Below are 16,299 nucleotides of genomic sequence, written 5' to 3' on the forward strand. Positions count from 1 at the left end.
TATTTCATAAAGTCAGTTTGCACTTCATATTTAACATTTCCTAAATCCAATAGGTGTAAGAGTTGTTTATGCCTCAACCAGGATGAAAACCTGGTTCTTGTCAAAGTTGAAGATTTGGAAGCAGAAGAGCCGTATGTGATGAGTGATGAGCCGTGTGAAGAGGGGAAGGAATTTCCTCCAGAGATCACTATAGGTGAGTAATAAACACTAAATCAAGAAAGTCGTCAATAAATTCCTCGATAGCACTCCTCACCTCGATCAACATGCCTCGTCTTTTCCATTATTTAATTTTGTTGGTGTTCTTGACATATTAGAGTCATAACTGGAATTTAGCATGGGATAACGGCTGTTGTGTGATGTAGTGGGGTTGCCACTGTAGTAAAATGTGAGAATCTGCCAAATTGGCTCAGAGCGTGCATTGAAGAAAGGAACCTGTTAGTGACATCAGCACCTTTCTGACTCCTCAGCTCACAGAGGTTGATTGGCATCATAGTACCTCTGTGTGTCATGTTGTCATCCAAAGCCTCTGCAGTGATTCCCCTGTCTAAATTGCATCTTTTGGAATAGGATAAAAACTGGCTGAATCAAGTTACTGGATTTTTGTAGAACAGTTTATACTTTCCTGATTTAGTTTAACTAGCAAAAGTGTGCCCTTTCCAGGATCAGATGAAGTGAGAGATATTGAAAACAATCATAAAGAAGTAGCCTGGTGGTTATGAGTGAAGGATGTTTATGCAGGAGAGGGGTGTGGAGGATATGACAACAGGCCGCATGTGCCGAAGAGCAGTGTAGAGGGTATGACAGCAGATAGTATATACAGGAGGGGAATCTAGAGGGGATTACAGTGGGCTGTGTGTGGAGGGTATGACAGTGGGCAGTATAAACAGGAAAGGAGTGTGGAGGGTATGACAGTGGCCAGTATAAACAGGAAAGGAGTGTGGAGGGTAGGACAGTGGGCAGTCTATAGAGGAGAGGAGTGTGGAGGGTATGACAGTGGCCAGTATAAACAGGAAAGGAGTGTGGCGGGTATGACAGTGGGCAGTATGTACAGGAGGGGAGTGTGGCGGGTATGACAGTGGGCAGTATGTACAGGAGAGGAGTGTGGAGGGTATGACAGTGGCAGTCTCTACCGGAGAGGAGTGTGGAGGGTATGACAGTGGGCAGTATGTACAGGGGAGGAGTGTGGAGGTTGTGACAGTGGGCAGTATGTACCGGGGAGGAGTGTGGAGGGTGTGACAGGGGGCAGTATGTACAGGAGAGGAGTGTGGAGGGTATGATGGTGGGCAGTATGTTTAGGAATGTATGGGAGCAGGCAGCATATGCAGGAAAGGAGTGTGGAAGGTATGATGGTGGATCCAGCATTTGGGAAAAGAATGCTATGACCAAAGAAGTGTAAACTGTGGGACAACACAGGAGAGGAGTTGGGATGGTGAGGAATTGAACACTTGATGAAGGTATTCTCAGTAAAGGTGTAAAGCGAAATGTGTGCTGGAGGCCTCCGGTGCTCTTCTTTTTTTTTTTTTTTTTTTTAATACTATACAGGAATAAGGAAGGATAGTTCTGTGTACTGGAGGAGTCATCTCACTGCTGCTGTGAAACGAGGTGGGGCGTACAAGGGGTAGGATATAGATCATTGGGTGTTCTGGGAATTATATTATGCTGAGATGGAAGCGGAATCCCCCAAATTCTGACAACACTTAGATTTTATACTATACAGGATGTGATACAATGTCTTTATTCTGGAACCTTCACTCCTGCTTTTACCTTACCCCTCCATCTCTTACTTCTAGATGGACGATACAAAAGTTACGATACAGAGAGGCTGCTTGTTATCTCTGGAGATGAAGCAGGAGATGAGACCATAGCTAATTCTTTGGGAGAAAACCCCATCACTCCAAATCTCCATCCACTTCTTCATGGTACACAGCTTCTGTCTGATCCCTCTACTAATAGGGGGATCTTCCCCCATCACTCCCAGTTGGTTGCCCATCCTACAGACCACACACGTGAAATGCTCTCATGTTCAGAGTCTAGCGAGCGTTTTCCAGACACCACTGAACTACTGTCAGAGCACGGGGCCCACTCCCAGGAGAAGCCATACTTTTGCTCCCAGTGCGGGAAAACCTTTGGTAAGAAAGCAAACCTGGCCAGACACCAGAGGATGCACACGGATGGGAAGTCCTACTCGTGCTCGGAGTGCGGGAAGTGTTTCTTGCGAAAGTCCAGCTTTGTTGAACATCAGCGCATGCACAAAGGGGAGAAAACCTATTCGTGTTCTGAGTGCGGGAAGTGTTTCCAGTGGAGATCGACATTGTTTTACCATCAGAGAAGACACAAAGGTGGGTGTATTTACAGCTGGACATATGCTTTGGCAATGTGATTTACACTAAAGGGGAGGAGTAGAGTTTTTCGCTGGCTGTCCCTTGCCCTCAGCACGCATGAAAAGATGCCAAGGCAGGTCGCCGGGTAAATTGTTTCAAGCTTTCTGTTACCCTTTATCACTTATAAGGGAACCAGTAGGGGTAGATACGGGAGATACCACTGCTGGCTTTTTGAATGCCCAAACTCTAGGTAATCCCTCCAAGTAAATCTACCACACCCTCTCTACTAACCCAATTACTTTTTGTAATAAAGCAAAACTAAACTCACCATATACCTACCTAAATCCATGGTCACATGGCGCACTGGGTCCCGGGTCTTTTTTCTTCTGGAGTTGGTGGATTACCAGTTTTCACTTCTGGAGGAGGAGCCTTGGAGGATCACATGATGGCAGACTGTGGTAAGTAAAATAATTTAGAGGGATATAAGGATAAAAATGCGGGGGTTCTGGGTTTTCTATTATATTATTTTTTATTTTTTTTTTTGACTGGAGATGGATTTTAGGTGGAATTTCTACCTAAACTTTTTTCTTTTAACATTCCACGTCTTTATTGCATTCAGACCCTTCTTGATATTTTCCTTCATTTCAATCCTCAGAACAAGCATATGGATGGAGTTATACCAGCGGTACCCAACCTTTTTGGAAGTGATGCACCAATATATTATCGGCCAAAAATTGGGTTATCGGTGGCGTAAAAAATAGGTGCCGATAATGCCAGGGGTTTTTTTTTCTTTCACCTTTTGTAACCTGTTACACCCATATTTAGTGCCCATCAGTGCTGCCTACGAGTTCCTCCTCATCAGTGCACATCAGTGAAGAAGAAAAATTACTTATTTGCTAAATTTTACAACAGAAACTAAGAAAAACACTTTTTTTTTCTCTAAATTTTCAGTTTTTTTTTCATTTGTTTAATATTTAAAAAAAACCCAGTGATGAATAAATACCACCAAAAGAAAGCTCTATCTGTCTAAAAAAAATTATCAAAATTTCATATGGTTACAGTGTTGCATGACTGCGCAATTGTCATTCAAAGTGTGACAGCGCTGAAAATTGGCCTGTGCAGGTAGAGGGTGAAAGTGCCCGGTATTGAAGTGGTTAAAAACTGACAAATCATTCTTGGCTCGAGCTGGGCTTGAATTTAACTTTGAGGAAGAATGTTTAATATTTAATCCATCCTCCTCTTGTGTTTGTTTCAGATGGACGATACAACAGAAATAGCAGAGGGAGACGGAGAGGTGGTAACTTCACAGCAGATCCTCAGAGAGTTGTCCCCATTTTACCTAAGCCCAATCCTGTCCTTCCTTGTTTATACCTGTCATCTGTTCCTGTTACCCATGTTGGCTCTTTCACTGCTATACCAGATCCGACTACCTCAGTCTGTGTAAGGAATGAGCAATTCCTTAGTCCTGCTCATGGTGAACCCCTCAATGAGGGAGCAAACCCAGTGCCATTTAAGAGGACACATCTCACTGAGGGAGCAAACCTGGTGCCCTCTAAGCGGACACATCTCACTGAGGGCACAAACCCGGTACTATCTAAGAGAACACATCTCCCTGAGGGAGCAAATCCGGTACTATCTAAGAGGACACATCTCACTGAAGGAGCAAACCTGGTGCCATCCAAGAAGACACATCTCACTGAGGGACCAAATCCGCTGGCACCACAGAGGACGTACAATAATTATACAGCCTGTATAGGGGATGAAACGCTTCTTAGTCTCAAGCATGGCGAACCGATCAGTGAAGGATCAAACCGTGTGTCACCCCAGAGGCTGTACATCAGTGAGGGCTCAAACCTAGCGCCACGCCAGAGGACATACAAAGTAGAGGGACGCCGACCCCTCATTGGGGAAGCAAAGTTGTTGTCCTCTCAGAGGACGAACCTCAGTGAGGGAGCAAACTTGTTGCCGCACTTGAGGACATACAAAGTAGAGGGACACCAACACCTCAGTGAGGAAGCAAACCTATTGCCACGTCAGATGACATACCTCAGTGAGGAAGTAAACCCAGTGCCACCTCATAGGACTTACTTCAGTGAGAGAGCAAACCCAGTGTCACACCAGAGGACGTATAAAGTAGAAGGACACCAACCCTTCAGTGAGGATGCAAACCTATTGCCAGCTCAGAGGACATACCCAAGTGAGGGATCAAACGTGGTGCCACATCAGAGGACGTACAAAGTAGAGGGACACCGACCCCTCAGAGAGGACAGAAACCCATTGCCAGCTCAGAGGTTGTACCCAAGTGAGGGAGCAAACCCAGTGCCACCTCAGAGGACATTCAAAATAGAAGATCAGTGTCCATTTTCTCCATATGGAGATGACATTAACCTGAAACCAAATCCCTTAAGCCACGACAAACCGCTCACCATCAAGAAGGAGTTTTCGTGTTTGCAGTGTGGGAAATCTTTTTTCGAGGAGTCCAATCTCCTGAAGCACCAGAGGAACCACTCGCAGTCGAAGCCACACTCGTGCCCCCTATGCAGGAAGGCGTTTTCCAAGAAGTCAAACCTTCTTAGACACCAGAGGTTGCACTCCAAGGAAAAACTCTTCTCCTGCTCTGAATGCGGGAAGTGTTTTCTCCGGAAATCGGTCCTTGTTGAGCATCAGCGCATGCACACTGGTGAGAAGAAGTACCGGTGCTCTGAATGCGGGAAGTGTTTCCAATGGCGGTCATCCCACTTCTATCACATAAGGAAGCATCGGGGGGTGATGCCGGTCTCGTGTCCAGAGTGTGGAAAATGCTTTGCTCAGAAATCGCATCTCGCCCAACACCAGAAAATGCATGCAGCAGAGAAGCAATATTTAATTTATAATAGCTTTGGGACGGAAAGATAACAGATGGCCTCTCTCAATACACATGGAAAACATCCAATGGGAGGAGGTTTCCCAGTAGATGTGGCGCACCATTAGCTCAGACAGATATGGCTTTCTGTTTCTTTTTGTCAATTTCTACCTCTAGCGATAGTAGCACTCTATTGGCGTAAGATGCGCCTCTGATCGTATCTAAGAGTATAAAGGAAGTTATTCTTAAAATGCCAGTAAGATATTTTGAGGTATGTTCTTGTAGCCAGGAGCATGCCAAAAATTGGTGCAGTGCGTTGGAAAAAAAAACCGGTACCGGCCTGATTTTTTGTGCATCAAGCTTGATGTGTGCGTCGTGCCTTTTAAGGTCTTTAATTGTTTTTTTTGGGAATCAATTACAGCCTATAGGTCCATCAGGCACCCATGCCAAGCTGAAGAGGATGTCTTGGCAGTCCCATTTTAAAGAAGATCTGGTCATCAACCTGCTAGGCAGCATACATCGGCTTTGCCAGAAGGTTTACTACTTTCCAGGACAGCTCACTGGACACAGGTGATGATCCTGATTTGCTGTCCAGTGAGGTGACACAGGAAGCTGAATTGCTAAACCAGGAAGCTGAATTGTTTAGTTGAGAACTATGTGGACCACCCGCCAGGCTGTGCAATGTGGAACTTATGGCTGGTGAAACCATAAACATACAGTACTGTGCAAAATTTTTAGGCAGGTGTGAAGAAGTGCTGTAAAGTACGAATGCTTTTTAAAAATATATATTATTTATTTGTATCAATTTACAAAATGCAAAGTGAGCAAACCGAAGTAAAACTAAATCAAATGAATATTTGGTGTGACTACCCTTTGGCTTCAAACCAGCTCAATTCTTACACTTACACTGTTTGTACACTTGTGCAATATCATGGATTTTGTAGGATTAGCGTCAGGTGCATGAATAGTTATACCAAGCAGGTGCTAATGATCATCAATTTCATATGTAGGTTGAAACATAGTCATTAAAGTGGTTGTAAACCTCAAGCATGTAATATGAACAAAGCATATCCCTTTATAGTGTGTACTTGTCTCAATTAAGTGTCATTTCTGTCTGCTGCTTCGTTCCTCTATCAGCATGCATCCATTCTGACAAGTTTTCCTGACACCAAGAGAAAAATGATGACTGGGAAGGACTTCCAGCTGATTGATATCCTCAGCTCTGTTTCTGTGAGTTGTGTGGAGGGGAGGGTGAGTCCCTTCTGTCCAATCAGGTCTCAGAGCTCTCCTCATTGAGTATGACTGTGGAGTATGACTTCAGCTCTCTGCCCCCTGTTTTCTGACAACTCAGACAAGGTATATGAATTCTGCCATTTAAATGGCAGTAGAGAAGTGAAGACTGCAGATAAACAGGTACAACTTATGTAAGAGGATTTGTTTCATCTTTGTGTATCACCTGAGGCCATTTGCTTCACTGGGTATACAGTATGTAAGGGTTTACAATCACTTTAACTGAAACAAACTAATGTGCAGCAGGTTTAAAACTGGGTGAAGAACAGCCAAACTCTGCTACTAAAGTGAGGTTGTGGAAGACATTTTCTTGTCACAGGACACCCTGGCAAGACACAAGGTAGTTATACTGCATCATCAAGGTCTCTCCCAGGAAAAAGTTTCAAAGCAGACTGGGATTTCAAGATGTGCTGTTCAAGCTCTTTGGAAGAAGCACAAAGAAACGGGCAATGTTGAGGACTGTGGTCCGCCACGAAAACTTATTGCTTACTGCCCTTCGACATTGGAAGATGTCCAGCAGTGCCATCAGCACAGAACTGGCGGAAATCAGTGGGACCCAAGTGCACCCATCTACTGTTCAGAGAAGTCTGGCCAGAAGTGGTCTCCATGGAAGAACTGTGGCCAAAATGCCATACCTCCGACTTGAAAACAAGGCTAAGACACTGAACTATGGATGAAAACATAGAAACTGTAAGTGATGGTTTGGCCCCCATAGAGCCCTGATCTCATCATTATGGGGTCTTTCTGGGATTACATGAAGAGACAGAAGGATTTGAGGCAGCCTACATCCAGAGATCTGTGGTTCTTCAGGATGTTTGGAACAACCTACCTGCTGAGTGCCTTCAAAAACTGTGTGTACATCTATCTAGAAGAACTGATGCAGTTCTGAAGCCAAAGGGAGGTCACTAGGGATGCACCGAAATTTCAGTGGCCGAAATGTTTCGGCTAAAAACACTCCTATCTGCCATTGGGGGATACGAAAATAAGCACCAATACAGGTGCCGAAAATAACCTCGCCGCTGCCGCCCCTTGCCTGCCACTGCCGCCAACGCTGGGTAGTTCTCAGCCTTACCTGAGAAACCACCGAATGATACCCATGCTGGGCATAGAGATAAGTGAAGGAAAGATGGCCTCCACTCATCTCTATGCCCTTGGAGGGCTGGAATGATGTCACTTCTGGTGACGGAGCCTTGTAAACAAGGTCATTTTTTATATATATATATATTTTTTTTATTTAAAGCACTAGATCAATGCTTTTTTTTATCTAATGCTTTACATTGCAGAGGAGAGATGTGGGGTCTTATTGACCCCATATCTCTCCATAAAGAGGACCTGTCATTAATTATTTCTATCACAAGGGATGCATGCATTTTTTGTGATAGGAATAAAAGTGATTTTTTTTTTTTTTTTTTTTAAAAGGGACAGTGTAAAATAAATAAAGTTTAAAGTGCCCCCACCCCCCCCCCCGTGCTCTCGTATAGTGGCGAACTCATACATTGGCCACACCCACGTGTAAACAACGGAGTTCAAACTACAGACGTGAGGTATCGCCACGAACGTCAGAGCAAGAGCAATAATTCTCGCACTAGACCTCCTCTGTAACTTTACACTGGTAACCTGTAGAAATGTTTAAAGCATCACCCATGGAGATTTTTCAGTACTGCAGTTTGATGCCATTCCACGAGCATGTGTAATTTTAAAGCATGACATGTTGGGTATCTATTTACTCGGCGTAACATCATCTTTCATGTTTAAAACAAAATTGAGTTATATATTGCGGGGTTTTTTTTCAATCAAAGTGTATTTTTTCGCATTTATTCATTTTTAAAAACTGTCCATTTTGGTTTTTGGCTAAGTGCATCCTGAATTTTCGGTTTCGGCACCAGAATTTTCAGTTCGGTGCACCACTAGTAGTCACACCAAATATTGATTTTGCTTTTGGATTTTTCCTCTCTCCGTTTACTATCCATTTTGTTAACTGATATAAAAAAAAAACTAGGAATACTTCTATTTCTGAAAGCATTCTTTTACAGCATTTTTTTCACAGCTGTCTAAAACTTTCGCACAGTACTGTATGTCAACTGTGTTTGTGATTTGTGTGGAGTTTCACTTTCACAACCTCTCCTGGTATCTTCCCTCTATTGGATGCCCTCTTTATACATTTCCATACACCGATGGTGTACTAACTCATCTTTCAACCAGTCTGGTAGAACATTCGCTCTTTTCTTGTGCTCTGGTCTTTTCACATGTGTAGACTGTCGGAAAATTGAGCAAGCGGCCACAATAAGTATTTTTGGGAGCCTCAAGCTGTACCTACTTGGAGGAAAAACTACATGACCGACATGACATGGCACCAGAAAATTAGCAAATTCGATTTTTGGGGGTTATTGGTGCCGGTGCTGCATTAAAAAAAAAATGTAAATCTAAGTTAGTTACGTTGTAGTTGAACACTTGTAGATACTCAATGAGCTGGAGGGCAATGTTTTCCTTGATCGCCTGAGTGAACTATGGAGGACAATGTTGGATTGACTGACGGTTCTGACCTCTGAACTCCCTGCTCTTCCACCGATGTCTTCCACTGTTGTCACTTCCACTGTTTTTACCACGAGGATCACCTATTTGTGCCCTGTGCATGCCCATCCTATTGACCTCTGCTCAGCTCTAGTGCCAATCCCATGAGCCTCTTCTTCAAGTCTCTCCCTGTCTCATGTGACACTGCGGGGGTCTGCTGATTGGCTGCTCAGACCTCTCTAGAAGATATTGAATAGGGCAGCATCAGAGCGAAAGCAAGAGTAGGCAGAAGATATGTGTTCCTTTGCCCTGCATGACAGTTTGGAAATGGATTTGCTCAGCCCTGGCAGATGTCGTCCTTGGTAATAAAAAGTTTTATGTACACTCGTTTGCCAAATATGAGCTTTTTGGACATCTCACGGTTATTAATATGGAGTTTAACTTGTTGCCTGGCATGCCCAACATCCTTCCCCCAGCAGTCACTTCTTCCCCTAACATAGTCATCCTTCCTCTATGTGGTAAGACAAGATTTATGAAGTTGCAACACGACTCCTGTCTTGGTTTTAATGTACAGAGCTGTGTAACGCGTTGGGCCTTTATGAATTAAAAGGACAATAAACTTTATTTAGTACACAAATAAATTGTGTGTCTGACGATTTCTGTACACGTACATTAAGTTTGTATTAAAACTCAAATCCAACTTGGGCACAATATAAATAATTTCAATCCTTAGCAAGTGTTGGAAATAAAAAAAAGAAAATTGGCTCTGGTGTTATAAAAACCTTTCAAGCTCTGTCTTGCCCACACAGGAATCCAATACTGTTCATCTTTTGGGCTGAATGTTATTCAAACCTCTGCTTGCAACCCAAGGGTATAAAGGCCCTACCCCCACCCTGGGCTAGCGGGAGAATGCTGCAGATAACCCACCGCTCTGTGCAGCATTCAGAATCTGCACAGCATAAGAGGTAGAAGAGGGCAAACTATATCTGTGTCATCACTTGATCAAAGATCTCTGGAAAACGTAGTTGGTGCTGACCAGTCAGAAACCGTCTAGCCCACGAGTGTCAAACTGGTGGCCCTCCAGCTGTTGTCAAACTACAAGTCCCATGAGCCATTGCAAGATTGACAGTTACAAGCATGACTCCTAAAGGTAGAAGCATGATGGGACTTGTAGTTTTGCAACAGCTGGAGGGCCGCCAGTTTGACACCCCTGGTCTAGCCCTTACTTTCATCCCTACACAGAGAGGAGCGCATGCCTTGGGGATTTCAAATTACCAGACCTGTGAAGAGGTTTTTTCCTTGTTCGACAGCATGGGATCAGTGCAGGGAGGTTTCCCTCCTGGTGCTGACCAATCAGAAACCGTGTAGCCCCTACTGTCATCCCTGCAAGGAGAGGAGAGAACACCGTGGGGATTTCAAATCCCCAGACCTGTGAAGCAGCTTTTCCTTGTGTGACATCATGGGATCAGTGCAGGGAGGTTTTTCCTGCACTGCTCCTGTGTGAACTCAGGATATGACAAGCCTGAGTTCACACAAGATCATTGGGGAAACGGCATGCGATTTAGATCTACTAGGACCTGTAGCCACCCTTGGAGATAGCAGTGTGTTCAACTGTCCCATGTTTACTGGGTGGAATCCCACACCTACGGATACTGATTTGCGTTTATCAAAAAAGTTTTACCCAACAAGGTGAGCCTTCAATCGTGGCGAGAGAGTAGGCACTAGCATTTATGAGACCAAATAGTGTCTGTTCCCTGCACTCATTGAGAATCCGTCTTCAACACCTGGGTATAGCTCCTGCCCTCAGAGGATGGCCACTAGGCAAATCCAAAGGCACAGCCCTATCTAGAATCTAAACCCCTACATACTGTGTTCTGAACAAGCCCTGTTTAGATTTGTGTCCTGAGAAGGTAGGAGATTTAGAGCTCTGTTGGATGAAGACTTTGAAGATGAAGTTTATTCTATAGGTAGCTGCTGGCAGTGTCATACTAAACCTCCATCCTGGAGATTCACACCAGTAGCCGTTGTTCCTGCTTAGTGTGACACTGAACCCCCATATTCAGATATTAACTGTAGCAGGCACCCTGCTTCTGTGTCATGCAGAACCCTTAGATCTGAACAGTCACTTTCTCCTTGAGTCAGATATGATATTAACCACAGTGACCTCACCTAAACTTAATGTCTTACCAGACCACCAGATTGTGGATTTTCTTTGAAGAGGAGGTACCTTGTGTGGCCATCTGTTATGTTCCATACAGCCGGCAGTGTGATGCGATGGTGGTTGTATAACCCTCAAATGTATTGGGATGTTGGAGTCTGGGTGCAGGAGGTATGGTCCCAGATTCTGTCACCAGGTGCCATGAGCTGCTAAGACTTCAGAATGATTCTGTGCAACTCAACCACCCTCTCTTAGGTAAGGAGGGGAAAGGTATGCCTACTTGGCAGCCTGATAAGAAATTTAGGTTGATAGGGTGCTTCCTAGTTGTGCACTTCAACCTGCATTTGCATTTCAAGACATTCAGTAGACAACATTTCTTGATGTGACCAACCTCATAACTAATTATGCTGAGATAACAATGCCAACCCACGTTGGTCTAGCAAATATCACAGAAATCAGTGGGAGCAGTTTCCGGCCACCAGGCACACAAATTTGATCAATCAGTGAGCAGTTCTGAGATCCGTGGCAACTTAAAACCACATCAGAGGTCATTCCTCCCCTTTTTTTGCTCCACCATAAGGTTGCCTGTCTACAGCAAAGCTTGTGTGCTATAGAGAAAAACATTGCAATGCAGTCTCAGCCTAAATAACGCCTAGAAAGAGACGGTTGGTAAGAATACACTATAAGTTCTCAAAAGAAGTCAAAGCTTATGGTTCAGAAACCTGCTAGTCTGTCCACTTCCAAGAAGCATTCCTTTCACCAATCTGAAGTTTTGGACTCCAAGGCCAAGTTCCAGACCCAATGCTGCAGGAAGCCATTTTCCAACAAAAGGTGCGCCCCTACTCACTCGGAGGGAAGTTTACATGCAAAAGTTTGATAAGGGGAGGGTACAGACGAGTTGGCCAACAGAAAGGCTTCAGGTTACAAGCTGGAATTTCGGAGCTTTCCCCCTCTGTGATTCATGCTTTCAAATCTTTTTTTGAATGTTTCTTTGGGTTGCTTGTGAGAAAGTGGATCTCATCCTGCCTTGGGCAGAATGCCATGTCTACGCACTGTCTGCTGTCCACATTCCACATGCCTGTCCGCTGGACAGTTTTTATTTGGTTGCCATTACTTTGGCTCAGAGAGTTTTGGGACTGGCTTCTTTTTCTTGTACGAAAATGTTCCTGGTGCTACCCCTATGAAGGCCTCAGCTGTCTTTTTTTTTTTTTAACTAAAGGTGGTTTCTTCATTCCTTTTCAACCAGGACATTGTGCTGTTTTCCGACTGTACTAAACCTCAGACATCAGGGGACAAGTCTCTTCACACCATGGATGTGGTTCATGCTATCAGGTGTTACTTGAAGTCAACAGCTGCCAACCTCAGTGGGAATCCCTCTTTGTGCTTCCTGAAGGCCCAAGGAAGGGTCACAGCAGCTTCCAAATAAACCATTTCTCAATGGATCTGTCATCCTATTTCTCAAGCTCGGGAAACGTTTCACTGTTTTTGGTGACATCTCATTTTACCAGGAGTATTGATACTTTCACGTTTGTAAGGTTGCTACCTGGTCTTCAATGCTTACTTTTTACTAAGTGGATGCTGAATATGCAGAGGATGCTTCCTTTGGTTGGTGAGTTTTGCATGCTGCTGTGTGGGGTTCTAACAGGTTTTGGTCTAGTTGGGGCCTGTTGCCCTCCTCACATTCAGTGCTTTGGGACATCCCTATTGTAATGGATGTGAAGGTACCCTGTGTCCTGGGATGTACCATTAAAAAAATTTTACATTTTGGTTTACCTGCTAAATCATTTTCTTAGAGTACATCACAGGACACAGGGATCCTACCTCTTTTTGTTTGTGGTTCATGCTTTGCTACAAAAACTAAAGCCTTACCTAGATGGGAGGGGTTATGCCTAGCATGGGATTTTCTTTTTTGCCGGTGTCCACTTGAAAGTGGTAGCATAACCCTATTACAATGAATGTGAGCATACAGTGGGTATAGAAAAGAATCACCCCCAATCACATTTTATTGCTTTGCAGCTTGAAATGAAGACAGACACATTTTTGTTTTATCCAGCTGTATTATAACTTATAATGTGAGGACTATAACACCAACATGGCAGAAAAATTCAAAAACAGAATCACTAAGTTGGAAAAAGGATCAACCCCCCACCTAAAAATAACTTGTAAACTCAATCAGGTGTAGCTAATCATCTTCTCAATGGCACACAAATCCATTTGACAACAGATGTGATCAGCTGTTGTCATTTTGATTAGCTCAGGATGGAAAGAGCTTTCGTGGAGCATTTCAGTCCCTGGTAGTGCAACTGAAGCAAATCATCAACTATGGGTGGCAAGGCACTGTCTCTGGTATAAAGTTGTGGAAAAAGGCCTAGAAGCAGAATGAAGTCTATTATTAAGACATGGAAGGTATTTGGTACAACACAGACCCACCCTGGATCAGGACGTCTCTCCAAACTGGATGAAAGAGCCAGGAGGAAGCTGGTCAGAGAAGCTACCCAGAGGCCTACAGCAACTCTGAAGCAGTGTCAGGAATTGATGACAAAGAGTTGTCATTGTGTGCATGTGGCTTGTATGGGAGGGTTGCAAGAAAAAAGCTGCCCCTCAAAAAAGGCCACATGCAGTCATGACTGAGCTTTGTCAAAACGCACCTTGAAGATTCTGAGGCCACATGGAAAAAGGTGTTCTGGTCAGATGACTAAAATGGAATAATTTGGCCTCTAAATGATATGTCTGGCGGAAATCCAATCCAGCTCACCATCCAAATCCCACCATTCCTACAGGAAAGCATGGAGGTGGTAGTATCCTGATATGGTGGTTTCTCTGCAGCAGGGACTGTAGTACTTGTTAGGAGACAAGGAAAAAAAGATGAGGGCACAATCCCGGCACATTCTTGAGGACAATCTGCTGCCTTCTGCCAGAATGTTGTCAATGGGAAGAAGGTTTACCTTCCAACATGACAATGAGCCAAAGCACAGAGCAACAATGCACCCCCAGTAGTTGGAGGAGGAAAAGGTGAATGTCCGTGCATGGCCTAGTCAGAGCCCATTAAAAATCTGTGGAATGACTTGGAAGCCTGCCGTCTATAAACGCTCACCATCAAATTGAACTGAACTTGACCAATTCTGCAAAGAAGAGCGGGCAGATATTGCAAAGTCTAGAGCTGCAAAGGTAGTAGAGACATCTCCCAACAGACTTAAGGCTAGAATTAAAGCAAAAGGCGGTTCAACAAAATGCTGATGCAAGGGGGAGATCCTTTTTCCAACTCTGTGTTTCTTTTTTTTTCTGCCATGTTGGTGTTATATCTTTCACTTGTATGTAATAAGTTGCACTGAATAAATACAGCTGGATAAAACAAAAATTGTGTCTGTCTTCATTTCAGGCTATTTTGACGGGGATGATTCTTTTCTATACCCACTGTACCCTGTGATGTAGAAAAGTATTTTACCAAATAAACCAAAAATCCCATTATAGTCGTTGTGTAAACAACATACATACAGCATGTCCTGCCCTGTCATCACAAGCCTCTTTTCATCACAAGCGCTCAGAGTGTGACACCTTAACTTTGCCAGAGAAAATGGTGTCATCCTCCTGACTGTGCTGTCTGGCTGAGATGTATGATTCACGAAAGTGGCTCTACTGAACTACAAATACTTTGGCTGATAAAACCATTTACACAGTATGTGTATTTCAACCTTGTATTGAGCGGTTTACCTGGATTTGAAAGTATTGCGGTACAATATACACTGCTCAAAAAAAAATGAAAGGAACACTTTGAACACACATCAGATCTCAATGGGGACAACTCTGCTGGATCTCTATACTGATATGGACGGGGTAATGTGTAAGGACGTAAGGATGTCTCCATCGTTTGATGGAAATGAAAATGATCGACCTACAGAGGACTGAATTCAAAGACACCCCAAAAATCAAAGTGAAAAAATTATGCAGCAAGCTAGTTCATTTTGCTGAAATTTCATTGCAGCAACTCAGAATGGTCCTCAGTAGTTTGTATGGCCCCCACGTGCTTGTATGCATGCCTGACAACGTCGGGGGAGGCTCCTAATGAGACGACGGATGGTGTCCTGGGGGATTTCCTCCCAGATCTGGTCCAGGACATCACTGAGCTCCTGGACAGTCTGAATGGAGAAAAAAACAAACAGGTTTTGAGGTGCAGCCTGGCGGTGTCAGATGGACTGAAACATGATATCCCAGAGGTGTTTTAGGGGATTTAGGTCAGGCGAGCGTGGGGGCCATTCAATGGTGTCAATTCCTTCATCCACCAGGAACTGCCTCCATACTCTCACCACATGAGGCCGGGCATTGTCATGCACCAGGAGGAACCCAGGACCCACTGCACCAGCGTAGGGTCTGACAATGGGTCCAAGGATTTCATCCCGATACCTAATGTCAGGGTGCCATTGTCTAGGCTGTAGAGGTCTGTGTGTCCCACCATGGATATGCCTCCCCAGACCATCACTGGCCCACCACCAAAACGGTCATGCTGAACCATGTTACAGGCAGCAGAACGTTCTCCACGGCTTCTCCAGACCCTTTCACGTCTGTCACATGTGCTCAGGGTGAACCTGCTCTCATCTGTGAAAAGCACAGGGCGCCAGTGGTGGACCTGCCAATTCTGGTGTTCAATGACAAATGCCAATCAAGCTCTATGGTGCCGGGCAGTGAGAACAGGGCCCACTAGAGGACGTCAGGCTCTCAGGCCACCCTCATGTAGTCTGTTTCTGATTGTTTGGTCAGAGTAGTGTTTTTCAACCTTTTTTCAACCAAAGCACCCTCTAAAATTATGGACAATCTCAAGGCACCCCATTCTAAAATGTAAAAAACTATTCCTAATAGTTCTGCATAACGTAGCAACATCCACGTGTGCAGGACACCCAACGTTCGAGGTGATTTATTCTTCCAAAGCAAATATTCCTTTGCAAACAGGTACTGACTAGTATTCCAGTGTTTCGCCCGTAGCTTCTCTCCCTCACTCAGCTAATGTGACCCCACTGCTGATAAAGAGGGGCAAACAACGATGCTGTGCAGGCGCCCAACCTCCTCCTTATCATTAAATGATGTAATTGGTTGTTAGGATGCCGGCAGCTGGCAGGTTGTAAAAGTGCGTAATGAAAGCCTATGGCTTTCTGTAAATAATCCATCTGCTGGCTTGTATACAA

The 16,299-nt window shown here is 44.3% G+C and overlaps 1 protein-coding gene across 1 annotated transcript in view; it reads left to right on the top strand.

The window, feature by feature from the left end:
• The window catches only part of LOC149466235 (uncharacterized), a 71,370-nt gene that overhangs the window by 24,463 nt on the left and 30,608 nt on the right, over positions 1 to 16,299 (top strand). Inside the window, exons 13-15 of the mRNA XM_089672717.1 lie at positions 82 to 193; positions 1,791 to 2,339; positions 3,577 to 5,213. Of these exons, the coding sequence (XP_089528843.1) occupies positions 82 to 193; positions 1,791 to 2,339; positions 3,577 to 5,213 (2,298 nt within the window). The remainder of the gene's footprint in view (positions 1 to 81; positions 194 to 1,790; positions 2,340 to 3,576; positions 5,214 to 16,299) is intronic.

This window comes from Staurois parvus, unplaced genomic scaffold (assembly GCF_062004578.1).
Source record: "Staurois parvus isolate SC_StPar_1 unplaced genomic scaffold, SC_StPar_1.0 ptg000132l, whole genome shotgun sequence".
Lineage (NCBI taxonomy): Eukaryota > Metazoa > Chordata > Amphibia > Anura > Ranidae > Staurois > Staurois parvus.